Source organism: Anser cygnoides, chromosome Z, assembly GCF_040182565.1.
Source record: "Anser cygnoides isolate HZ-2024a breed goose chromosome Z, Taihu_goose_T2T_genome, whole genome shotgun sequence".
Taxonomy (NCBI): Eukaryota; Metazoa; Chordata; class Aves; order Anseriformes; family Anatidae; genus Anser; species Anser cygnoides.
The window spans coordinates 81,373,312-81,399,677 of record NC_089912.1 but is presented as its reverse complement, the minus strand read 5'-3'; the positions used below and the strand labels follow the sequence as shown (position 1 = coordinate 81,399,677).

Genomic DNA, 26,366 nt, shown 5'->3' with positions numbered 1-26,366 from the left:
GAAAAAAAGGGAAAAAAAATGCAAACCACGGCTCAGATTTTGCTGCAGTGCTTCGGCGAGGCGCGGGCTGCCGTCCCCGAGCGGCGGGGCTGCCGCTGCCCTCCGTCCCCGGGGCGCGGGGCTCCCGGGCTGCCCGGCGGCACTGGGGGGGCTCGGCCCCGTGCCCCCGGGGCGTTGTTCGCACCCCGCGTCCTTCCTGCTTCCGGGGGCCGCCGCGGGGAGGATTTGCTGCAGATGACATCAGCCGTGGATGCTGGAAAAGCGGCGGCGGGGATGCGCCGGCTCCCCCCCTTCCTCCTCCTCCTCCTCCTTCTCCTCCTCCTCCTCCTCCTCGTCGCCAGGTCCCAGCCCTGCACCGTCTCCGTATAAAAGCGCCGCCGCCTCCCCGCCCGCCCTCACTCCCTGCCGCCTGCGGAGCCGCCGCCGAGCGGCCCTTCTCCCCTCATCGCCCCGGAGCCGCGGGGCGGAGCGGGGGACCGCGATGGCCACCGTGGTGGTGGAAGTGGACTCGGAGCCCTCCTGCAGCATCCCCAACCCCACCTCCCCCTCGCCCAGCCTCTCGCACCGCTTCCTGGACAGCAAGTTTTACCTGCTGGTGGTCATCGGCGAGCTGGTGACCGAGGAGCACCTGCGGCGGGCCATCGCCAACATCGAGCGAGGTGGGGCGGGGGGGGCGAGACGTCCGTGTCCCTTAAACGGGGCCGGGGGCGGCCACGGGGCGGAGGTGGGGTGGTGGTGGGGTGGTGGTGATAGTGTTGGGGTGGTGGTGGTGGTGGTGGTGGGGTGGTGACGGAGGGGTGGTGGTGATGGGGTGGTGGTGGGGAGGGAGTGAGGATGGGGTGATGGTGATGGGGTGGTGGTGATGGGGTGGTGGTGATGGGGTGGTGGTGATGAGGATGGTGGGGTGATGGTGATGATGGGGTGGTGGTGGTGGTGATGGGGTGCTGGTGGTGATGGGGTGCTGGAGGTGGTCCGAGCCCCTCCCTCCCGCCGTGCACAAAGCCCCTCGCCCCCCGCCGCCCCCGCCGCGCTATTGTGGGGGCTGCGGCTGTCGGCCGCCGTCCCGGGGCCGCCGCGGGGTGGGCGTGGCGCGGCCCGCTCCGCACTGCGGTCCCCGGGGCTGCCCGCCGCGGACAAAGGGCGCCCGCCCCGCCGCCGGGGCTCGAGCAGGGGACGGGGACGGGCACCGGGGGGCGGCTGCGGGGCGGCTCCTGCGGCTGCTCCCCCGCCCCGCCGCCCGGCGGGCGTTTTCCCCCGGAGCGGGGATGCGGCTCCTCTGCGCATTGTGCCCGACTTTGGCCGCCCGAGCTCTGCAGACGCACGCATCCGTGTGTAATGAAACGGTAGCGAGAATAATAAAACGAGACGCGGGTGGCGAGGCCGGTGTCCGAGCGGCCAGCCTCGCTGTTGTCCAGCTCAGGCTGCCGCAGCTCGCTGCCTGTTCGCCCTTCCCTTAAGACGGCGATGCACGAAGGTATCGCAAGTGAAAGGACCGAGTTTTGTTAAGTTCTCGATGCGGTTCCCAGTGAAAGGGATGGCAGTGTGCACGGAGAGGCAGAAAGCCCCGCGGCCGTAACGGTGGTGTGAAGCACAAAGGAAATTGTTGCCGGACCCTATAGTTAGCTAAACTCTACTGATCTGTGTTTTTTCTAACCTATATCTTGTTCTGGGCTGATAAAAGCGGAGATATCAGAAGTCTGCTTTTGTTAGAGAGGAGAAAGAGACCCTGAAAAAGAGGGATTTGGTAGCAGCCTTGCCGTGTAGGTGTGGTTCAGCACTCCAGCTAGGACTTCGTTTGTCTCTATTGTTGTTTTCCCAACCGTTGTTGCTGTAGTTGGCGATTTCTCTCGATTCTTTTTCATGGCTGTTTGTGGTAAAGGGCTGCCTCATCACGGCTAACCAGCTTCACCGTGACCTGTTCATCTTTCTCGCGACCATTGTCTCCTAGGGAGAACTACTGAGGCAGATGCTTTGTCATTCAGAGCCTCTTCAGCACTGCACTTGCCCAATTCCGTCTAATTTTTGATTGTGTCGGAAGTGAATTGGCTGCATTTCAATTAAATTAATACAATTTATTGAGCAAATGGACAAAACTTCTCCCCTCAAGACATCTGATGTCATCCTTCCTCTGAAGAAATGCTCTTCAGCCTCTTCTTGAAGCTTCTATTGTACAGTTGCTGCTGCATAGCTCTGTTGCTGCTACCTCCTGCCAATAAGCATAACACCCACTTGCAGTTTTAGATGTTCAGAGGAAATGCTTTGGCCTTTTTATTCATCATTTTGGATTAGAAGTCACCTCACTGCTCCTGGTGTCAGATGATCTGACTGGGATTTTGCCTGCTAGGAAAAAAAAAACTTGACCAAATTTTGAGGTGCATTGTTCTGGATGAGTACACTGGGAGTCTGAAGCCCTGTCTGTGTGAGGCAAATATGGGCTTCACTCATCTTTCTCATTGGAAAGTACACTGTAGTCTGGAGAAACTGTCTTCCTTCATCCTTTGTGCTCACCAGAGCCTTAAATGCGTGTAGGGTTCTTGATCACTCTGCCTCAGTGTCTTCTCTGGTACGTCTCCGAAGTACCACCACAGAAAAGTGTGGATTCACGCACTGAACTGCAGAGCAACGTGTCAAAGAAAACATCTGCTGATAAGACATCAGTGGCGTGATGCTACGCAACCCAGTGGAATGCCGAGTCATTTCTTAATATATCATGAAGTGGGAATGGCTTGGCAACCTGCATTTTCAGTAATTACATTTGGGATGTCATTTTGCTGAGGGGGCAATCCTCCAACCCACCGTCCAACAAAGAAGAAGAGGGGAGTGAGGAGAAAGCTTCAAGATCTTTCCACTGATTTGGCAGATGCTACTGGGTGTGCCCTGTCTGCTGTCTGATCATCCCTGTGTCTAGTGGCATTGCACTCCAAAGACTGCAGAAAGAAAGAGAGAGCCCCAGCTCAGTCATCCTCCCAGTCATTACTTCTATGCTGTTAATGATATACATCATTGGATTGACCTTGGATTTTAGTTCTAGATTTACTTTCATCGTATTCAAACCTGATTTGATTTTATAATGTACATAATACATTATATTCTGTTATAATGTGCATGTATAATTTTTTTTTGCATCCAGAATGCTGAATCATGCAGCTGCAAATCTGGTATATTCTAGCTGAATCCAAACTTCACCTTCTGTGTGCATAGTATGTCTAAGCTGTTTTTTGTTTGTTTGTTTGTTTTCAGTTATTTATTTTTCATTGAGTACTGTATTTTGGACACTGACTGGCTCAGTGGTCTGACTGTGCCTAATTAGAATCTTTCCCCTACCACAAATCTGGATCCACAACAAAAGTGGTTAGGGCTGGTGGACAGGCTCTGTCATTAGCAGCATTGCTGAATCATAGTCCCTATTGCTTAACTGACCTCCAGAAAGCTTCGCAGTCTTCCCACACAAGCTTATTGTCAGAGGCCACCAAGCTGTTATCTTGTCGCTTCTTCAGGTCCAGCACTCACTTATTCAACACACTTCAGCTTCATGATCAGCATCACATTACTGATCATACTTTTCATATGCACAGTACATGCGTGGTATTATATCATATTTACTTTCTTGCTCTCAAGTATTCCAACACCTGGAAAATATTAAAGCTTGCTGCGCTGTGGTTGCCTGCCAAAACTACGCCCCAAAAATGTACCATATGGCCAAGAGATTTTTGAGAAATTAAAATAAAGAGACTTGCAGAAGAGAGTCACTGCCTATGCCTCTGAACAATGATGCATAAGTCAGGAAGTGGAGGTGGTTGATTATAGTTCAGTTATTTTTCTCTGGAGTGGTTATGAAACATACAGATGATGCTGTATTTTCAAATCTCTCTAGAGTTTAATAGTGCAACAACTTAATAACTGGTAGCATATCCCAGTAAGAAGCATGCTCATACCTTGACTGGACTGCTGACAAGGAAAAAGCACTTGATGAATTATCTCTGCAGTCTTCAGGCTCCTGAAATGCAGATACCCATATTTGCATGGAGAACCTCCTCAGAGCTGCAATGGGAGACCAGCAGTGCAGATCTTGTTTCTCTGCTCTTTCTCCCCCTCATCCTTCAGCCCTACAACATGGCCTCTGCCAGAGGGAGGCTTGATGTTTCTGAGAAAGCATGGGAGCCAGCGTTGACAGGAAAGTTAGCAGTCTGAAATCCTGACAGTTACCAGCAGAAGTGCCACTGCTGGTCGCACAGTATGAGGGGTTGGCCACGCACCTCTTCAGGGTTCTCCTCCAACCCAAAGGTAGCAAACCCCTAAGGGATTTAACTCAACAATTTCATGCAAAGACATGGCCAGGTTTGTGGGAAGGGGCCAACAGACACTTCCTTAGGTGCACTCTCTTCTGCATTTGCCAGCTAATTTGTATAAGTCTAGTGACATTCCCCTAAGAAAAATCAATCAATCAATCAATCAATCAATCAATCAATCACTATGATGTTGGTGCTCAAAACCACAGCACTGTCTGGACTTACCTGTACTACAACAGTCTATTCATTGTTTTTGAAAACTTAACAACAAAACTAGAAAAATACTAAAACATATTCTCCTGTTAATTGGATTTTTTTTTGATGTTATCATCAAAATATTATGGTAGGAAACTAAACTTGTGTTTTGGCTATGGTGATTGTTTTTCCCTGGTCAAATGTCAGTCCTTAAAATGTTTGATTCCAAAATACATTTTTATGGTCATATGTGTCAACTGTATCTTTTCCATCGTAGCTGAGGAGGAAATAGAGATGTGATGTTTATTAAAAGAAAAAAGATCAAATGTAGCATTTCTAAATCTCACAAGTAGAATTTTGATACTTTATAAATAAAAGATCACTTAAATTTTAATTTAAAATGTGGGACGCTTCAAAGCTTTTGAATGAAGAAGTCAGCAATGTAATACTTTTTATTTAAATATTAATTTGCAACATGTGAGGTAACATTGTCCATCTCTTTCAGTTTTGTAAATAAGTGTACTGCTAATTTAAAGTCAACGCAGGGACATCAATGGCTTCTCACAATGTGGCTTCTAGGTTGTAGGACCAGCAGTCACAAAGCAGGGACTTTAAGGATTGCCACCATTTGGAAAGCCAGTTTTCCTCTTTCTTCTGGCTGATCCCTGTCCAGAGTGCTTCTTCTGAGCACTCCACACTTTGCAAAAGATGGCTGTGTGGCACGCCCAGAAGGGAGGCTGGTTTTGGAATTTACGAATATGCAAATAACATGAGTGTAAACTGAGGAACAGTCTATATATGCTGATATATCTAGCTAGATGTGTTTTTGTGTTTTGAATTTTAGGAATCCGATCATGGGACACAAACTTGATTGAATGCAACTTGGATCAAGAACTGAAACTTTTCGTATCTCGCCATTCAGCTCGATTTTCTCCTGATGTTCGAGGTGAGCTTTTGGACATGTCAGAGAATGCTTTGTTTTGCTTGTTTTTAAGAACAGAACTCATAAATACACTTGGGTATTACATGGCCCATTTTCATTTGTTGTTCTTTACAATGAATACTTTTTTTCTGTATTTTTAATACATAGCTTGAAAATTATATATATATATATTTATTTTTCTGACAAAACAAAATGTCTGAAATGTTAAACTAATCAGACCTTTAGGTTAGTTTGATGTATATCATCATGATTACTTTGGTAATAGATATTAATGTCAGGTCCCCATTAAAGTTAAGTGAAGCTTACTTTTTGACTGGACAGTTTGTTTCTGTAGTACAATCTGGTGATTCCAGAGACCGAAGCTGCTCCTTACTGCGGTAGGCAAAACACATACAAAAAATAACCTGAAGGTTAGCTCCACAGTTCAATAGAGCCAGAAATGGTCTCACGGCTGTTGTGCAAGTGTGGCTCAAGCTTTGTGTTTCTCCCCAGCGAGCTTGGTACTTTTTCTTGGTATAAAAAGCAGAGGGGTGGAGGGTCTGCCTTGGCTCACAGGAACTTTCATTGGCTTTTATGAAGAAATTAGCACTTTACAGGGCTTATGAGACTCAATCATTTCTTCTGCTGCCTTTTATTCAAGCTTGTCCTTCCTTCCTCTAGAAGATTCGTACAATTAAAAAAAAAAAAAGTTTTTTAAGTATAAAATTTGATTTTGTTCTCATTGCATGGGAATCAAAATGTTTGGTAAGTTTTTTTCTTTCTTTTTTTTTTTTTTTTTACCATCTTGTTTCTTGAATGCAAACACTGAGTGAGCATGTATGAAGTTAATTTTGGCTTTCATATAAAAATATATAACCTTTGCACAGCCGTATAGCTTGCTTTCAATGGTGAACATATTGTGGCGGTGTGCATATTGACTAGTACAACCAAGAACTGACAAATACTATAAATTCTGGTTTCAGGGACATCTCTTAAACACAGTGAAAAAGGGTATGAAATATATCATACTACCCCATCACATTCCTAAGGGTCAGTTGTTACATGCTGTTGACAAAGAGATCCTGATATCTTGCTAGCATGATAGCACTGGCCTGATGGTCTTGAATAATGCAGTAAAATGTCTTGTGTAACTAATTCCAGGATTGGTTATAACAGGTTTTGCTGTCATGTCCCCATATCTATAGAGATTTGGCTGGGTTTAAGAAAAAGATGTACCTCTATGATTTTTCACCTGATTTAAAAAACAACAGGACTGGTACAGGAATACTTGGGGCTGAATTACATGGGATTAAACTCAGGGCTAGAATACATATCTTCATCTTAAATGTCCGGAAGGAAATTTAACTCAGTGACAACAATCACTTCATTTTACAGAGAAGTTATTCTAATAAATGAAATTAGCATAATATATTTTCAAGAAGTGTACTGTAAAGTAGAATATATCTTTAACATATATATGTTTTACTTTAGAAAACAAGGGAAATAAAAAAAAAAAAAAAAGAAACCTGTGCTTCTCCTTCAGCACAAATATTCCAGTCACTTTGATATGTTTGTTATCATATTAAGATGAGCATTTGATAGTATTGCTCTTGATAGCATTGCATGACTTAAAATAAAGCAAATACTCCAGTTTCATATGATAAATGAAGGAAGATTATGCACCTCTTTTTTTCAAATTCGAATTTCAATTCAATTTCAAAAAAGATTATAGAATTCTCTAGGAATCTTTCTCTAGAAATTGTATATATATATATTATTTTTTTTTTGTTTGACTAGACTTGCCTGTTTAGTCTGTCATTGTGTTGAATTACAGCTTAATTGCATGTGACTGGAATTCATCAACATCTCTATGACAAGCGGTAATGAATGTGTTTTTCAGCACTGCTCAATCTTTAAACAGTAAGCTGCCAAAATCCATGTTGAAAGAGACTAAAACCTAGAAAAAAAATGAACATCCAGGAATAAAACTAGCCCTCTTGACCATTTTTTTTTTCTCTCAGATTTTGTATGGAAACCCATTGGCTCCTTTTCAGTCCCATAGCACATATCAGAGGACAAGATTTGAGTTTTTTTCAGCTTTGATGCTGAATTTGCCTCAGGTTCCTTTGTGTCTTCTCAACTGTTTGAGAGCAAGGAGGGGTGCTTTTTGTTTTTGTTTTGCTCTGTGGTCATAAAGTTACAGAATATTTGTTTTCTGTTACAATGCACAAATGTTGAATTTCAGTGACTGTGAAACTGGCAACTCATACCAAACATACTGAAGAGATTGTAAGGACATACTCCTTTATGGCTTCAGAAATTCTGTGGAATTTGGGTAACTAGGTGACCTGTTGTCCGAGGAAAGTATTCATCCAAGGTGATGGGATTGTGTGTGGCATGTCAGATGGGATGTAATTAAACAGCCTTTTTTTCAGTCTTTTGAGACTGAACTCTTTGTGTGACTCAAACATAGGGACAGTTTACTCTTGAGGAAGGGTAGAGTCATTTAGTGAGTCTGCACAGCCCTTGGTACAGTGAGGTCTGAATACTGACTGAAGCCTGTTTGATTATCATGTTTAATTATGATAATTGCAGTGCTGGCTCAGTACATGCTTGTATGCTTCTCAAAGCAGCTTGAGGATACACGCAGCAGTAATGTGAATGGTATGACTCGTTCTCCAGGAGGAAGCTTGCAGGAAATTGGGCCAACCCTGTCCCCATGCCATATGCCTGCAGTGTTGAAGGAGAGACATGTGAGAGAAGATGTCTGTCAGAGCATTCATGTGTTTTCACTTGAGGAATTTGAGGTGTAATCCTTCTGTTTGTAGTGAATAGCCATGTACATATTGATTTTGAAGGGAGCATGACCGGGTCCCAATACTCTTTTTGTGCTCTTACCAAGGGAATGGATTGTCACAATGGTATTTGCACATCCTACACTCAGTTGCATGACAATTTGTGGATGATTTATGATTCCCTGAAAAATAGGATTCAGAATGGAAATGGTAGCAGATCTTTTCTGATACCTTGTAAAGCAGCTGAGTTAGCAGACTCCTTAATAATATCAAATCTTCCAGGAATGTTGTTATCAGGTGCTGGTGAAAAATGAGTAACAGAGCTTATTAAATGGTTGCCAAGACAACAGGCAACATGACTTAAAATGGGTGTTTGCCTCTGTTTTTTCTGTCAGATACTGGTGATGACTTCCATCTTATGGTTAGCTTCACAAGGACAAAAAATTCAAACAATGAGTTATAATGTATATGCTGGAAAAGGAACTGTGTGTCTGGTAATGAGGCAAAGCAAATGGAGGTGGTTGAAATTGCAGCTGTAGCTAGCAATCCTTTCTCAATTAAAATAAATAAATAAATATATATATATATATACATATGTATATATGTTTCAACTGCATAAAGCTGAGTATCCTGCTTCACAGAAGGCCAAGTAAGTGAATTTTGCATGGAGGTGGAACAACTGAGCGCCCTTCCCTGCAAGACTTCCACACCTGCCATTTCGTCCCTCTGCTTCCACCTGTGGACACTTAAATGTTATATTGGTGTCTATTAAAGCCCTTGTCTAGATAAAATCAGTTTTATTGAGATAGCTGATCAGTACCTAGCCACCTCTAAGCTTCTTGGTCTCTGTGAAGAACTGCTGCTCAAGCACTGTTCAGTGGCTACTTTATCCTTCAACCATGTTTCATGAAGAGCATGCGTCTGTGGAAAATGCATTTCCTGCCTGAGCAACACCAGAAGGTCCTGTTGCCCACCAGTCAGCAGCTGGTGATTGCACTGGCTTAAGTGAGTCCTTCCTTACCCGTACACAAGACTTTATTTTTACCAGCCTGCCTGTGGCTAGGAGAAACCTGTCAAAGTGCAAGAGGTTTTTGGACTTGCCTTCTTCAGGTTTCCTAGGGAAGGCTCTTGTTCTCTGATTGACATTGCCCCCTAAAAGCCTAACACCCTTAACTCTGAAAGGTACCATTTCAGAAGTTACAATTAAGGATTATTAGAGTCCTGTGGTGAGATTTTGGGTTGGGGAGGGGGGGGCTTTGGTTTTCAACACCTGTAGCATGGGGTTTCCCATTGCTGTTGTCAAAGCAGATCTGCATCCAGTTAATATCACACCTAATAGCTTGTAATATGAGCTCGTGGAGTTGCTGATGAAATCCTAAAGGGCGAGGGTTTTGCGCTTACTAAAAACTTTTTTTTTTTAAAAAAAAGCTAAGAATTAAAATTTCTGTTTTGCTTACTCCTACCTAAATCATAGAGGGACAGCAGTCATCAGCCTGGCTCTTTGCCCACCTCTGCTACAAGATCTGTCTAGAAGATGATGTAGTCATGTTGTGGGTAAGAGAAAGGGGTGGACTCAGATAGCATCTCAGCACTGTCACCAAGTGCCCAGGAATTAATTCAGACTAAAAAGTCAAGTTGTTTGGTATGCATATTTAGGGACAATCTATAAATATGATTCTACAGCTATTAGAGGCTGTGATAGCTGGAATAGCTATCAAGTGGAGTCATTTTAGCTCATTATATGTTTGGAGAGGTTAATTTTAGCTGGCTACCGAACTTGTTTTGTGTTTTAGAGTATTTGTGTCTCAGAAGAAAGAAAATGGAGGTGGAATAGGACTTGCATAGGGAATTGAGCTGACTCACACTGCTGTGGCAGTGGCTGGTGTCCCCTCAGGGCATTGCAGCCCATGGTGCAAAGGTGCAGTGGTGATGCTGCTGGCAGCACTGGGAGCACAGGGGCAACCAGTGGGGTAGCGCGCGTGGCGCTCTTGTCTGCTCACGAGCTCTTTTTGTGTGCACTGCTAGGGTTTTGGTGGCTCGGGAGATGATTACAGTGCAACTGCCTACATGCCTGGGTACACGAACTGACAAAGCCTTTCTTTTTTAGTACTAATCAAAATGCCAGAGATGGGCTAATAAGTGATTCTATTTTTTTTTTTTCAGTGAATTAATTCTTGCACTTATGTGACAATCATTTTGGCACTGACTTCCACTCCTGCTTTTTTAGGAATGATCTCAAAGAAAATTAGCATGAATTTACATTACTGCCACAACACCAGTACCTGCTGATGCTAAGCTGCTAACATGAATCAGCAAAACAGCTAGGAGTTTATTTTTAAATGCCTTGCATCACAAGTACATACAACGAGTTGTGTCAGACTAGTCCATATTTTACAGGAACAGGTTTTTGGCCTATGTGAGATGGCTAGCAGAGGCATAGGATTAAGTTAATGGTGAATAATGATAGAATTTCAACACCATTATGAAATTTTTATCCCCATTCCTCATTATTAGTTGGATAATTCAGCATACCTAAGAGTATATTTACAAGGGTTATTTTGTTATGGTTATTTTAAAAATACTTACAGAATTATACTTAATTCATCTTTTACAAGACCTCTCAATCTTTCTTTGCTAGTGGTTTGTCTATTTCAGATGTCTGAAACTGAAGACTTCAACAGTTGGGGTTTTTTTTGGCCCTTGCTCAGTATCCTTTATAGATGAACTGCCTCTTGTCTCCTCCATTATGGATTCATAATAAATTTGTAGCCAGAGCATCACTGACTTGTTTTTGTTTGTTTATTTTGTAACAGATAACTTTTTTCTCAGATCTCTATTTTTCTTGATTTTGCCAAGATTTATCTTTTTTAATTGCCTGAATTTTCTGTTTATTTCTGTAACTGTTTATCAGTCATTAGAGAGAAATATTTTATGTTTGTAATTGGACTTTATAATGGAGAAAAAAAGTTTGATCTTAGTGTTTTAAAGGTCAAACAAGGACCAAACGGTGTGTTGTAAAAATGGTGAAAAGCCAAATTTAAACTTCCATTTCTTGTCTGACCCAAAGCGGTGCTTTATTTGCAGTGAATTGCCTACCATTGTGTTCACCAGTAGGACCAAACCCAGCCTGCGCTGGGAAGAATAGTTTAGACACTCCTTGTCTCTAGGCTGAGTGGTAAGGGTAGCATGTTATCAGTCCCTCTTTCCCAGTGTTGCATGAGAAGCGCCACTATGAGTGCTTCCATCAGCCTCACAACAGCATGAAGAGTTTCAGTCCTGGTGCACCTTATAGAGACAAATGCAGAAAGCATGGCAAGAGATGTGTTAGTGCCGGCCACAGATCCAGGTGCTCCTGTCTGTAGACTGCTGAGACTACACCTTAGTACCTCACGGGGCATATAAGTAGGGAATCTACATGCTTTAGTTGATGTTAGTCACAAATAAGAAGGTGGGTATTTTTGTAGCAGACACCCATGTACTTACATCAAACTTCCTGATGGTTCCTCCAAAAAGACATGATGGGTCCTTTAGGCTTATATTCACTGGTTGCAAACTATTCCTAGAGTCAAGCAGAAAAGTCTGTATTCCTGATGGCCTGGGCTTGCATGCTGTTTGTGTGGGGTATGTGTGTGCAGCATAGACCCATAAGCATTAAGGACATGACTCTTCTAGTTCCTGGCATTCCTACTGGTTGGAATTAGGCTGTTTATGGCTCAAAACTAGTTGCTGATACAAGGCAAAATTAAGTTTAAAAAATAATAATAATAATAAACCCAGCACTGCATTCAGAGATGAATTTTTGTGAACTTCAGTATTTTTTTGGTTGAGTTGAAGTTGAGGGCTTCTATGTAATGGTGAGATGAGTCATTGACCTGTGTGTCTTCTGTATAACTGTATGTGAGAAGCTTAGGGTGTTATTTAAAAACAAAACAAAACAACATCAAACAAAACAGAAATCCATCCAAGGAGGCAGACCACATCCTTGCGGTATTATCTCAGGCTGTGTAATGTCTGAGTGACTCTAATGTGATACGGAGACCATTGGCTGGAAGTCAACTCCCCCATGACAAGATAGGCAGCCTTGGGAAGCTGTTCCAGTGTAATGGCAACTCTGTAATTCCTCTGACAAAAAGACTGATCCCAGCTTCACCTCCCCAGTCTCAAGGCACAAATAGGCTCTTGAAAGCTCTTTGTGGTGGGTTGAACCTGGCCAGCAGCTAAGCATCCACGCAGATGCTCACTCACTCTCCCCACCCCTCCCATGAGAGATTGGAAAGAGCAAAAGCAAGAAAACTCATTGGTCAAAATTGGCACAGTTAGGTAAAAGAGAGAGGAAAACAAACAAACAAACAAAACAAAACAAAAACAACAAAAACAGCAAAGCAGAGGAAATCATTCACCACCTCACAAAGGCAGACCAATTGCCATCTGGTCTCTAAACACTGGCCACCTTGGAAACAAAAAAAACCCACGGTTTCTTTTTCCTTGACCCCAACTTTTATTGCAGAGCATGAGTTATATGGTGTAGAATATCTCTGGCCAGTGTGAGTCAGCTGTTCCAGCCTTCTCTCCTCCAAAGTTCTTGGCAACCCCCAGCCTACTGGGGGCAGAGTGGGAAAAAGAAAGTCTTGACACTGTGCAGATGCTGTTCAGCAAAAGCCGGAACATTGGTGTGTTATCAACACTGTTTGAGGCACAAATCCAAAACAAAGAACCATACAGGTTGCTGTGAAGAAAGTTAAGTCCATCCCAGCCACAGCCTGTACACTCTCCTAAGGTGGGTTGTCTCCTGATATTCATTTGTGTATGAGTCCTTTCAAAAGATGATCAGAAAAGGACTGGTACTTCCTGGATCACTTTTAGTGTGAGGAAATCAGCATCATGAAAACTGTCCTGACAACACTGGACAGACAATACAGACTAGAAAAGTATTAAAATAGTGAAAGGCAAACAAATCTTTTTTGTGTTTGAGTCATGCTTTTGTTGGCACCATTGTTGAACTTCTGGGAAACAAATACATGATGCCATCCGACAGTCCCTTAAAAAGAGAGTCCAGCTAGAGACAGGACATGAAAGATGCTAGGACACCTCCTGACACAGGTGTTTTAGCAATCCAGCATGCTTTAATAGCCTCAGGTTCTGTCTTGAATTTTTCAGTCTTCCAAGACCTCCATGGACCTTAGACAAACAGAAAAAGGGAATGGAAAATTATTTTCTATATGAACAGGACTTTAGATATAGAAGGCAACGCCTCTAAGAATATCTCCAGTAGGATTTAATGCCTGTAGCAAGTTACTAATTTAATGGTATTAGTCATAATTATTTGTCTCATGCTATTGATTTTTTTAAACTTATCATTTTTAGCTGCAAAGCTTACATTCTGACAGTTCATTAGGCTTGGAAGATTTAAATATTTTTCAATGCTAATTAGGATCTTGTACATTTAATGTTTCCTGACAACTTACTAAGTTTTATTTTTTCTGTCTACTTTTTCAGTGATTGTATTACAGAAAGCCACTCTTCTTACATTTCAATCCACTATCCATACAAAAGCTTGATATATATATATATATATATATATATATAATTGTGTCCTTCAATGTGAGTTGCTGAGTCAAATGAAAAACAAACCACCCTTCAACAGAACACATGGAAGTCATGGAAGTCACCAAAAAGAAATCCAAATGGAAATGATGTATTGTTTATGTGACTCCTTAGAAGTAAGGATGGGATGCTTTGATCGCAGCACTGTCTCAGATGCATAAATAGTTTGGCTGTACCAATTGTATTCCTGGAGAGTCCCTGATGGGAATAGTTGCACTGCAACTAAAAACCCTCTGTACCAACTAAAGCCTGAACAAGAGGAATTAGAATTTGTCTCCAGCTTTGGTGGGATAACATCATTTCATGTCAAGTAGGGGTTACCATGTGGAAGGAGGGAGAACTTTGTGACTTTCATATTTCATGTTAAACAGGAGGATCTGATTGTATTAATTTGTTGGGAGGAGCCGTTGCCTTTCTACAGTGGGGAAGAAACCCATTTACTGGACTATGCCATTGGGTGTGGGTCTTCTGCAACCATTTATTGACAATAATCACAGGAAAGAGGAGACAGAAAACATTCCCATTTCCTTGAACAGTACAGGCTTACTCTTCATTCCGTTGAACAGTGTAATACAATCATGTATTATAACTGTACTTACCAAAAAAAGTTATAGTTTCATCCTCTAGATTGTTTATTGGCCTGTGTGCTCCCTTTGCAATTAAATTGGTTTAAACTGAAAACAGATTCCAAGCTGAGGAATACATCTCTTGCAGAGAATCTGGAAGAAAATTTTTATAGATACTTACTTTATTTTACAGATCAGTTTTTTTTTTTTTTTTAAACTTTCAGTCCATTTCTAACTTGACTCTTTTTTTCCCGCTGATATTGGAGACAGCTGGACATCTATGAATTTACCAGCCTCCTGCAATCCTGGTTAAGGCCTTCCTGAGTACTCTGAGAGTCAAGTTTTTAAAATAGTGCCTTCTGCTTTTGAGGGAGGTGGTGTGTTCAACCCAGGGCAATGTTCAGTCAGGCACAATAACACTTTCTCCCTTGCTGTCTTGCCCTGTAGTCACAAAAAAAAAAAAAAAAAAAAAAAAAAGTAGAGCTGAATTCAAAAGAAGGGGCCACTCCAAAAGCTTTCTTTCACTGTCAGAATTAAAAGAGCAGTGGTGCAGACAGCCCTCCATGGAGCTACCCTACCAGGTTCTGATGAGCTGTTGCCTCGGCCCAATACAGGGCAACTCCATGGAGTGCAGCCCCAGTCTTTATTCTGTGGGAGTAGAATGATCCTATCAGTGACAGATGGGGCCTCTCAGAAGATCTTCAGAGGACCTTCATCCTGCTCATAACATCAGCATTCAGTATTGCTACAGCACTGTTTTGGCACAGCTTTACTGCCATGTTTCAGAGACATGGTGTCTCTGCAAGGGCAGCTTTTGCTTGGACAAACCATAGATCAGAGACTTTCTTTGATGACATTCACACCTAATTTTTTTTCCCGTTTCCCTGTTTTGCTTTGGTATTTCGTCACCCTATTTTAAAAATTATATCCTGTTCCCTTCTGCTTTCCTAAAATGTGTGAAATGCTGAGTTTGGATGTTAGCAGATGTTTTCAAGGTGACAGAGAAGCTAATGTGGATCATACTTACTCTTCTTCCTTTCCCTGCTGCAGTTCCTCTTCAAATCTTCCTATATGTCACAGTAAGTCAAGGTAATGTGGTGGTAAAATGCAAACGGCACATTGCTACTACTGGGACTTCCAGGCTTGCTCCCTCTCTTGGAGCCACACCACAGCTAACAACAAATTAACTTTTTACTTTTTTAAGATACGAGTTTATAAAAGCTGTGGTTAGGAATGTCTCAGATCACAAATAATGTTTTTAAATTCTTCCTCCTTCTACCTTCCTTCTGCTACTAAATATATTAGAGGCTTCTTCCAGCACTTCCAACTTCTTTTTCTGATGTTCCTTTTGAGGAGATTGCCATCCCTGTCAGTGATTGTTATCTTAGTCTGGATAGTGATCAGATCAGATTTAGACCAAAGTCCTTTCCCAACCTCAGCAAATATTACTCCCTGTATTATTCCGTATCTGCTACTTACTTGCAAAGGTAGGAAACTCAGGCAGAAATGGCTCGATATTAGACTATCTGTTTTTCATTAGTTGTTCTGGGTCATTGACTAGGTGTGGACTGGACACAGTAAAGATCCCATCAATAATCAAAAAAGGAAAAAAAAAAAGGATAACGCAAACTCTCAGCAGAGCAGCAGAGGTGTAGCTTAAGTGGATCTGCCTTGCTGTAGTACTAGAACAATAATTATTGCTTTGTAAGTGTAATTAATAGGGCAGATATTCTCCACCAAGTTGATTGTTTGTGATCAAACCACAAACTGGCTGTGTAAAGTTTGGAATTGCGGTTACTATAGCTCAGAGTGTAATAACAGTTTCACTGCTGAATTTGACACTGTTACAGATTTAAGTGTCAAAGGCTTAGACTCTGAATATTCTCACCAAATATTTAAAGAACTTTCAAGACTTGTTTTTTGCAAGCCTGTGAAATGAGAAGAATGGTAGAAAAGTAAAAGGAATCTCAATCTTTCAGTTCTATTCATATTTTATGATTATCTCTCATATCATTTAAATTGTTACTATTTTCAAACATTACCTTTTTCTGGTACAGAATTAATTTGTAATAATAACCCTCAGATGCAAAACTCTTTCCAACCAAATTTTGTACATAAAATTCAGCATCATATCACACAGTCAAAACTATCAAATTTAAAACTTGACAAGAGCAATTAAAAAAAATAGCATTCCACATCATGTTTTCTTACCCTTTCCCTTTTTTGGAAATAGCCTGCTGTGAAATTAATGCTCACTCATGCTTTTTTTTTGCCAGTAGATGGCATTCTCAATGCCCATACTTGTTGCAATGCAGCAAACTGGCATGGACCAAGCTCAGTATGAATACTTCTCTACAGCTTTTAGGTCATAGTACTTAATGTGATACATATGTTTCTACTTTGCTCTGAGATCTTGCTTGGAGTTCAAATTTCATACAATTGAGATCTGTCGACTGTGAAGGACAAATTCCTCAATGTGAAACGAGCTCAGCAAACTTTAGATTTAGAAGGAGAATACTGCTTATGCAGGGCGACAGCTGTCACAGCTTGAAGACCACAGGTAGTGATCATGATGAAAATGCTTAACATTAAATTAACTCTGCAGAGCCAATAAGGAAAAAAGAAAGACCATTATACAAATGGTTGTATTTGTGCATAAATTAGTGTATGCTGTATGTGTATCCGAGGAAATACTTGCTACATTAGCCTTACAGATGATGTATTCTGTGTATTGTCAAGTTGCCTCTAACAGACCTGCGCTTCTTCCTATTTTGAAGCTGGCATATAACTACAGCAAGACATGAAGTAGTGCTTCCTCTCTGGTGCTGAATTCAGAGCATGGCATGAAATAGAAGACCTGAGACCTAATCAAGTAGACTCTGACTCACTTGTCAAGTTTAGTATATCTCATTTTTTTTTCCGCTGTCTCAGTCTGTGGTATGACTGTCTGTTAGGAGTAGAGCAATACAGTAGCATGTAGTTTGACAAAGCATTTCAGTATTGTCTATCTAAAAATATTTGTTCATACAAGTTAAATCTCAGTGTAGCCTTTTGCCTTCCTTAAGGGCAGAAAAAAAAATAAATAAATCACGGCTTTCTAAGTGACTGTAGAACATGATATATCCCAAATTAAGAGATATGGAACTTAGTTCTTAACTTTGTAGAGTATAAAGACTGTCTGAGACTGTGTCACTCAGATGCTGTAGACAAACCTTGATCTGGTTTGTTCGGTTGCAGGGATGTAATAACATTTGATTCTTTTTGTCTTGCTTCAGTTTTCTATCAAGGACTGCTCTGCCAACTGTGCCAGTAGGGAATCTAATGTCAGTGATTTATGCAGTGTGGTCTTCATTAGAATTCAAAATGAGGCCACCATCTCTCTTCAAATAAGCCACCAGCCAGATGTTTGAAAGTAATCACTCCAGCGATCACTCAGCTTGGCTTGAGAATAACACAAACGATGAAAAGCTGAGATTAGCCATTCACCAATTTAACTCCTTCAGATTTCTGCATTGTATTAAAAAAAAAAAAAAGTGAAGGACATTTTATGAGACTGAACACCTGCATACATCTGCATCAGCAAAACCTTTCAATTTATGAAAATACTAGTAAATTGACATTCATATACTTGTCCATTTAGCTGATTTATCTGTGGACAATGTACCAGGACTCTGGACTCTCATAGGGAGCAGGTGTCTGTTATCACTTACAAATAATAATAATAATAATAATAACAACAACAACAACAAACACAGCCAGATGTTTATCTTAAATTGTGATAACTATACCATTTTGACAAATTCTTTTTTTAAGAATTGTAAATTCTGAGTAATTTTACTGACAGCAGAAGGGTCGCTCTAAATTAACCCAGACATTTATTAGGACAGCATTGGAGTGCTTTTGAAGAGTTGATATTTGTAGAGCTTATCTATAGATGGTTTGAGGGAATTGGTAGTGAAGAACTTATTTATAGTTTGTAACAGGGTTGCACACAAAATGAAATGCAGCACTGCTGAGTTGCTGTGGCACCACAGCAACTTAAAATCCTTGATAGTTTGGGCATTGCTGGGGCTGGCTATAAATCAGCTAACTTCCATTAGACCTAAACTTCTGTAGGAAGCTGAATGTTTGTGTGACGCATAATCCAAGCTGGTGAAGTAGCCTGCCATCTCTAACAAAGCTTAAGTTAAGTGGGAGTGAAACGCTTCTAAGCAGTGCCATGTGTCCATGGAAATGTGTGCTCTGTGGTTACAGAGATGTTCTTATCAGTCCTAAATCCAGAAATGCTTACCAGGTAAAGTAAAAATGTCATGGGAGGTTGAAATAAATGACATTTTGATTACCCCTCAGAGCCTGGCTTAGTGACTGACACAACCTTCAAATCCTGGGGGAAGAGAAGTGGCAAGGAGGGGTCCATGCCTTTTGTCACCTCTGTGAAGCCATCCCCGCCTTCACACAGCTGCTTATCTCGTGGCAGAGGGTTAATGAGAAGACTTCGGGGCTGGAGTTGTGGAAGATAATTTGAGTTCCATCTGTGTGGATTTCGATCTGGTGGAGTTCATTAGCATGCAGACAGGGCTTGAGCACATATCTTCCAAGAGGCCCATGACTTCCAGGCATTTTCACACTTCTGCAGATCTGTTGTGCCTTATGGGCTTGGCCCACATTTTCATATTAGCACAGTTTAATTAAGCAAGGAGAGATTGCTGCATTTCCAGAATGATCTACTGATATAGTAGATCAATATTTATTACAAAGATTATTTCAAATAAATGTCTGTTCTCTTAACACAGATTTGCTCATTCAAGGGCCCTAGAGCCATTTGAGAAACAATTAAATCCTCTCTGTTGTGAAGTGGAATATTAAAAAGGATTAACACTGACAGGGCAAGGCTTCTTGCTAGTTTAAACTACGTTCCCATTTCTTGCTCTTCTAATCTGATATTTAGGCTTGATGGAAGAAGGTGTGTTCAGAAACAGCTTCCCACTCCCTGCAGCAGTGTAAGTGTAATGGGGGAAGAAAAATGGGCCAGGATGTTGGCTAAAAATGATCAATCCCAAACAGAAACACAGAGCTGTAGAGGAATATACAACCAGTGTGCTGAGAAGAATTTTGGATAGCTCAATTCCATGCACTTGTCATGGTTATCCAAATTGGAAGTGCAAGGTTCGGTCTTCTAAAGTGGTCCAGTCTTCTAAACATTCACGTGAGCAGCCATCACTATGGAGCCATCTAGTACATGTTACATGAGGAGAGACCACATGTTCAGGTCATTTATTTTATAAGTATTTATAAAACAGTATATTATACATATTCTTTTTTTTTTTTTTTTTAAATTGCACTTTTCAGGTTAACGTTCTTATGAACTACTCAGTAACATAACTTTGTAGAAATGTATCAGTCTATAAAAAATGCAGTAAGGACTATAATCACCAAGTTAGAAAGTATGCCTAAACTGGCAAATATGGCTAATTTGACAAGTGCAGCATAAAAGACCTTTACTTTGCTGGAATCTTCAAATATAAATTGAATTTGTAGCTTAGGAAGCCTGTTTAACAAGAAAAGCCCTGTACCTGAAATTTCTTCTATTGGAAATCAGTCAGATTTTTCCTACTAATTCCAATAAACGCAGGATCTACCCCAACATTGTTTATTATTCCGTTCTCCAGGGGTAAGTGCTTTTTTTTTTTTTTTTTCTCAAATTAAGAATATTCTTGTGCATTTTTACTGTTTCAGGTTATCATCAGGTGTAGGTGGGTTGGTTAACATCTAAGAAGAATTCTCCTTAGAAAATGAAGTGTGTCAGACAACCTGAATTGTGCTTCATATGAAAGTAAAATAAAATAAAATAAAATAAAATAAAATAATGCCTATAATACAATGCAGTGAAAGCTTCCATTAGAAATCTAATGTCAACCTTTAGATTTCTTTCTCAAGATAAAATTTTAAAATTCACAGGGTAAGTGAACACATTAAGGATGAGAAAATACGTTAAATACTGAATTACTTTAATTTGTGGGAGACAAAATGGAACTGCAGTGATATCATGTACCTTAAAGTACATGTGATAGTACAAAGTGATATCATGTACTCCTGCATTGGTTTTTCAACTGATCACGATCCTATAGTATATTTGAGTTATAGTCATTTAATATTAGGTGCGTCAAATGTCTCACCAATGCTGACACTTTGTCATTCTAATGGAGTATAATTTATGAATGTCTGTAATTACACAGCTTGCATGTAATCAGCAAGATTTTTAAAAGGGGTGTATCATATCTAAAATAACATTTTCTGCATTGCACAGTCCAATTTCACCTGACATTTTGCCAGCCAGGGCACAAGCTTTCTGCAGGAAACAGCAAAGTATCTCTGGTCTCCTTTAGACAAAAGAGGGTGGAAAATTAAGATTTAAAAATTTGCTTCTAATTGTGCTGATAAAGTATTGCATCATGTAGATCAAACTACTGTAGATCATAGATACTTCTTTTATTGTTTTAGTAACTTGCTGTATTTGTTATGCATGAAAAAAAAACGTTTTTGATAACCCATGTTGATCATACTTGCTAATGAGCCAATGCCTACAATTGCTCCACTTAACTTAAAGAAATCTTCAGAACATACAGTGTTAGCGGGTAGATAATAAGCACACACAGTAGCTGAAGAAACTGATTAGTTTAATCACAGTTATTTTGCTTGCTGCCAAAGTGTAGGAGGATGGGTGATGCCACTGGAAAATGCTGAAGTATTTAACCTATGGCTTTGTATTTATGGAAAAATCAGTTCAGCCATTCTCTTTCAGAAACACTGGTATTGAAAAATATTTCTCCATTTTAAAAGGAGTAGACATTTACTACCTTGTTCAGATCAATTTATTATGAAACAGCATGACACAGTACTACAAATCTTAATAATGCCCAGAGGCATCCACGTTAAATTTGTTCATTTAATTTTTACTGCATTACTTTTCTCATTTAAACAACAATAGTAATGTAAAGTTAGTCACAGAGCTCCAATAACTTGCAAGGGTCCTTCCACAATATTCTCTACCTAATTCTGAAAGATTCATCTTTTAATATGCAGCTTCAGATTTCAAAGTCAGATCAATATTTTAGATAGATAGTTGAACACCTGTGTGTTTTAATTGTTAGGGTTTTTTTTTTCTTTTTTTTTTCTTTTTTCTTTTTCTTTTTTTTTTTTCCATATCTGGGAAGCTGCATATTTGCTACTAGTTCTCCTAGTTCAATCAAAGGACTTATTGCCAAAGGCTATGGGATATTCTTTAGGCAAAAACCCAACTGACTGAAAGAAAATGGGTGAGAAACACAACTTGCACTGGATCAGGGATTTCCACTGTCAAAAAAGAGGTGCCCAGCGCAACATTTTACTTTCCTGTGGTTGGAAACCAGTCATGTAAAAGATGTAGTTTATCTTTGAGATGGATATTGGTGATAGAATTGCTTGTGAGAGTGTTCTCTGCCAGATGATGAGTAGATCAGTAAAATGGCAGCCAAGTTTGTCCACTGCTTATATGATTGAGCAAGGTCCAGGTAAAGCTGAGAGAAAAGAGCCCCTGAATCAGTCTGGATTTTATAGGGAAGAGCTGGATTTTTTTCTTGTGCCAACTTTGTTCTGAGAGTTTTTCAAACAAGGTCACCAGAACACTGGACTTGTCATGTTCTCCATCCTGTACCAGACCCAGAAGAAAATTAGGCTAGTGCTGAGAAGGATAAGAGAAGGTGGCGATGGGAGAGACTAGAGGTAACTTTCTTTTTCTGGATATTACTAGGAGACACACTGAGTGGGATTTTGTTCCTTTCCAGGAGAAATATTTGTTGGTTACATCAAACTGCAATGTAACTAGTATTGTCTTCAATTTATTCTTATGTGAAGAAAACTGTAAAGAAAGTCTGTTGAATATAGACCTTACAAAGAGTCTGTTATTTTTCTTATAGTAGCCCAAGGGAAATCTCGATATCTTCAAAGCAATATAGTTCTTCCCTCTCCTCCCCACCCTCCACCCCCTCCCAAGGGGCAATACTTATTAATAACCTACAGTGACATTCAGACCTGGAAATTGCTTTTTTTGTTCTCAAGAAAAAAAATTAAAAAGTGCGGTACATACTCCATGTTTTATGTTGCCATTCAAACACCATTTTCAGGTTAATCAGTACTAAAGGAGAATTATTACCAAACGTAAGCCTTTCAAAATATTACTAGGTGAGTGGCTTTTCAATAGCCAGACAAGCTGTTCAGAGCACTTCTCAGTGCAGTAACAATCAAGTGAAAAGATAGTTCAGTATTGTGTTGTTGGTGGTGTGGTGTTTTTTTTTTTTTATTATTATCCCATTCCTTTGCTAATAGACCCCTTCCACTGTACTAACGTGATAATTAGCAAGAAATTGCAGCAAATCTTGACGTGGTCACATACTTCAGAACTTTAAATGGTTGGTTTAATTACAAAGAAATCTGCATTTGTTAACAAAGTAATAAAATGCAGAAACAGGGAATAAGTCCCCAACTGGGAAACCATACGTGCTGCTACTAATCTTGCAAAGGAATGCTTACTCTGCATAAACTGTTAGCTGTTTATATGTGTATATATAATTTGCATAAACCAAAGCTGACACAAGACAGTTTGAGAAATGATTTTAGTGATAATTTTGCTTTCCCTTCCTCTTTAATGAAACAAGAGATGGGAAGCCAAGTGTTCCCTTTGTGCCGTGTTTAAACAGATTTCCATTCTGGACAAAGAAGAAGGCTGAGAAAATTGTCATTAATATCAGAAGGACTCAGTCCTTGTCCTTGTACTTATCCTAGTCCTTGGATCCAAGTCCTCGTCCTTGTACTATTATGTATGACAAGTTAGTGCTATAAAAAGCCATTATAACTACAGAAGCTCTGCTGTACAGACGTTACATGGGTCTTCTGGCCCACGTACCCACATGGACCACAGCATGGTGCAAGCTAACAGAAATGAAGGCATATGGGAGAGTTGATTCCTGCACTGAGCATCCAAGTGTGCCCTTGTTCTGGATGCAGGAGCCTGGGACCCATGGTGTATGCTTGTCCTGTCAGAAACCCTTGATACTCCAAGGCCTGCCAAGTCCTTCTCCAGGTGGCTGCCAGCCCAATTTCTCTTCAGTGGAGAGAGATCCTCATCATCCTCTGCTTCAGTGCAGAGAGATACTCTCTGAATTACCATTTTTAAATGCTTCTTTGGACTCTCTCATATGTTTCTTATCCTACTCCACTTCCTTTGTGGGTTTCCCATCTATTTAGACTATAAGGTTGTCAGCATAGGAAACCCTAAAATTTTCATAAAAGAGAAGACCACCAAATTATTATAAAGGCCAAAACTAGATGATTCAATGGGAAAATTTAAGCTGAAAGAGATCATTTTAAAAGAGAGTTTATTTTTGTCTTTGTTTATAGAAGAAACAAAAACAACTTCAGCACTGGAAATGTAATGGAAACCCAATGTTTTTGTGAACTTTCATTACTCATTTAAAAACAGTACAATCGACCTATTTCTTCCCATGTGTTTTTTGAAGGGGAGCAATTTACAATAGTCAAGTTATAACCATTCACAACAAGCAGTTTGTGAAAAAAGTGCTGACAATGTCTTATTTGTAGCTATACTGCTGGGCCATTCCTGTTATGAGGTTACTATCTAGCTTTGACAGATATACTACAAAGGATCTTACACTGTCAGATGTCTTCTGAATAGAAATATACCTACGTTCCAGGAGGAAATGCAATAAACAAGTTTTTGTCAGGAAACTACATTATGGTTATATCTGGTTCTGTGAACTTCCTTTGCCAGATTAGATGACTTCACAGAGATTTTCATGGGTCCAGACATCATCATACGCTTATTCTCTACTCCACACGGAAAGTAGAGAGGGCAGCTGATGAAAGGTCTATGTGTCAGTCCTAGTATTCAATGTATTATTATAAAAGGTTGCCAGGATTTTTTAGAATAATCATGCAATAGTATGATACACAGTGAACATAAGAAAACAACATGAGAAACTCAAGCCTTGTGTCAAGGGAACACTAAAAGAATTCTTAAATCCATCCTTGACTAGGAAAGTGCTGACTTAGTTTTAGGCCTTAAGTCATAATGTTCAAAAGAACAATGGTACGTGAGAAGAGCCGTTTGCCTACACCAGGTCCCTAGGCTGCAAAGGACAAAATCTCCTCAGAGTTCATGAACATAAATGTCATTTTTTTGTTGTTTCACTGTCTGCTGAATAACCAAGTTGAAGTTAATAGTGATACTACTGTCATTGATGACTGTGTTTATTAGTTTTCTATTTATCACTATCCTGAACTAGTCAAATTAGCTACACAGTGCAAAATTCTGTACCCTTAGCTGAAGAGATTTAGTGCACTGCAAGCTGAGACCGTGAGGTGAGAGTCAATAAGAAGCAAATGACTATAATAGTAGGAATAGGTAATTAAAAACTGTCTTGTGTATTAATGAATAAGGAAACTTTTGCAGAGCAATATGTTTCAGGTCTTTTAATTCAAAAATGGTTGCACAGCCCCTATTTTTTTGGTTTATTTGTTTGGTTTTATATGTCTTCAAACAGGATGGAAGATCAGGTGTCTTTTTCTTTTTGAAGTACTTCCATTCTGATGCACTGAAATGTTATTCCCCTGCCACTTAAAAGTCCTTTTCTGAAGTTGTGAAAGATCCACGATCAGACACTCAAGGCTTTCTAGGCCTTGTTGTTTCTCACTAATTTTAAGGTCCTTTCCACTCCTCCTCAGACTGCCAGGAAGCAGTCACATGAATAGAATGGTCATCCTTTATCTGCTGCTGACGGCTGCCCATCTGAGGCACGACTATCTGAGAAATCTGTAGTGTAGCTGAAGTCTCTTTTGTCTGTTTCACAGATTGTCCCAGTGGTCAGCTTGGGACCAGAAGCAATGTGTTCTCACACATTCCTGAACCCATTCAGAACTATGCTTGACCTCAAATAGTGGCAGTCAGTATACTAGAGAAAGTTGAACAGTGCTCTCTTCTCTACTTGGAGGTATTCAGGAGTTGGACTCGATGATCCTTGTGGGTCTCTCCCAACCTGGTATATTCTATGATTCTATAATTTAATGCCCCAAAGAGTCTTTTCTTCTGGCTAATTGCACAGGGGCCATCAGCCCCAGGGCTTTTTAGAATAAATGTTGCTAATTGTTTTATTTAAGCTATGGATACAGTGTGTTCATATTTCTGAAGTCTCTTGCAGCATTGGCATTTTGGACTTTGTAGCCCTGCTTTAGAATCATAGAATCATTCAGGTTGGAAAAGACCTTCAGGATCACCTGGTCCAACCATCACCCTACCACCAAAGTCACCCACTAAACCATGTCCCTAAGCACTACGTCCAGCACCCCCAGGGATGGTGACTCCACCACTTCCCTGGACAACCCGTTCCAATGCCTGACTGCTCTTTCTGAGAAGAAATGTCTCCTAATTTCCAACAATTTCTCTATAGAACATGAGAACAAATAATGACCATAAAGTCAATGAGACCAAATGAAGTATTTTCATTTTACAAAAGCAGTTTTACAAGGTGTTTTCTAAAGTGTGCTTTTTGTTGTTGTTGGTGGTGGTTTTTTTGTTTGTTTGTTTGTTTTGAAGGTTAATCAGCAGTGCAGAATCAGCAGTTCAGACAACTTTCTCGTAATGATTAAAAAAGATAGATAAAAGGAAAATCACAAAATAAAATCTGAGGTTATGTTTTCTTTAAAAAAAAAAAAAGTAACATTCCCAGTGATTTCATCCCACTTATTATCATTCAGAATAATGCATATGAGTAAATTCCTAATCCAGCATATGATTTCTGTAAGAAATCTAAATCTCTCTTGTTTAATTTTAGAAAAATGAAGTTTGTTTCAATGTAACATAAGCCACATATATGCTAATGGGCAAAAATTGGTCTTATAATTTCAAACAGTTATTTGGAAAATGGTACTTTTAACTGTTCCC

At 40.3% G+C, this 26,366-nt stretch overlaps 1 protein-coding gene and 1 long non-coding RNA gene across 2 annotated transcripts in view; both read left to right on the top strand.

Moving 5' to 3' along the window:
• Positions 1 to 362: 362 nt before the first annotated feature.
• Positions 363 to 26,366, top strand: part of MAP1B (microtubule associated protein 1B) — a 72,773-nt gene continuing 46,769 nt past the window's right edge. Inside the window, exons 1-2 of the mRNA XM_066988815.1 lie at positions 363 to 659; positions 5,329 to 5,430. Coding sequence (XP_066844916.1) covers positions 482 to 659; positions 5,329 to 5,430 — 280 coding nt within the window. The 5' untranslated portion in view covers positions 363 to 481. The remainder of the gene's footprint in view (positions 660 to 5,328; positions 5,431 to 26,366) is intronic.
• On the top strand, positions 5,463 to 13,380 carry LOC125180608 (uncharacterized). Its single transcript, XR_007159321.2, has 2 exons — positions 5,463 to 10,908; positions 12,709 to 13,380. It is a non-coding gene; the product is annotated as an uncharacterized lncRNA (long non-coding RNA).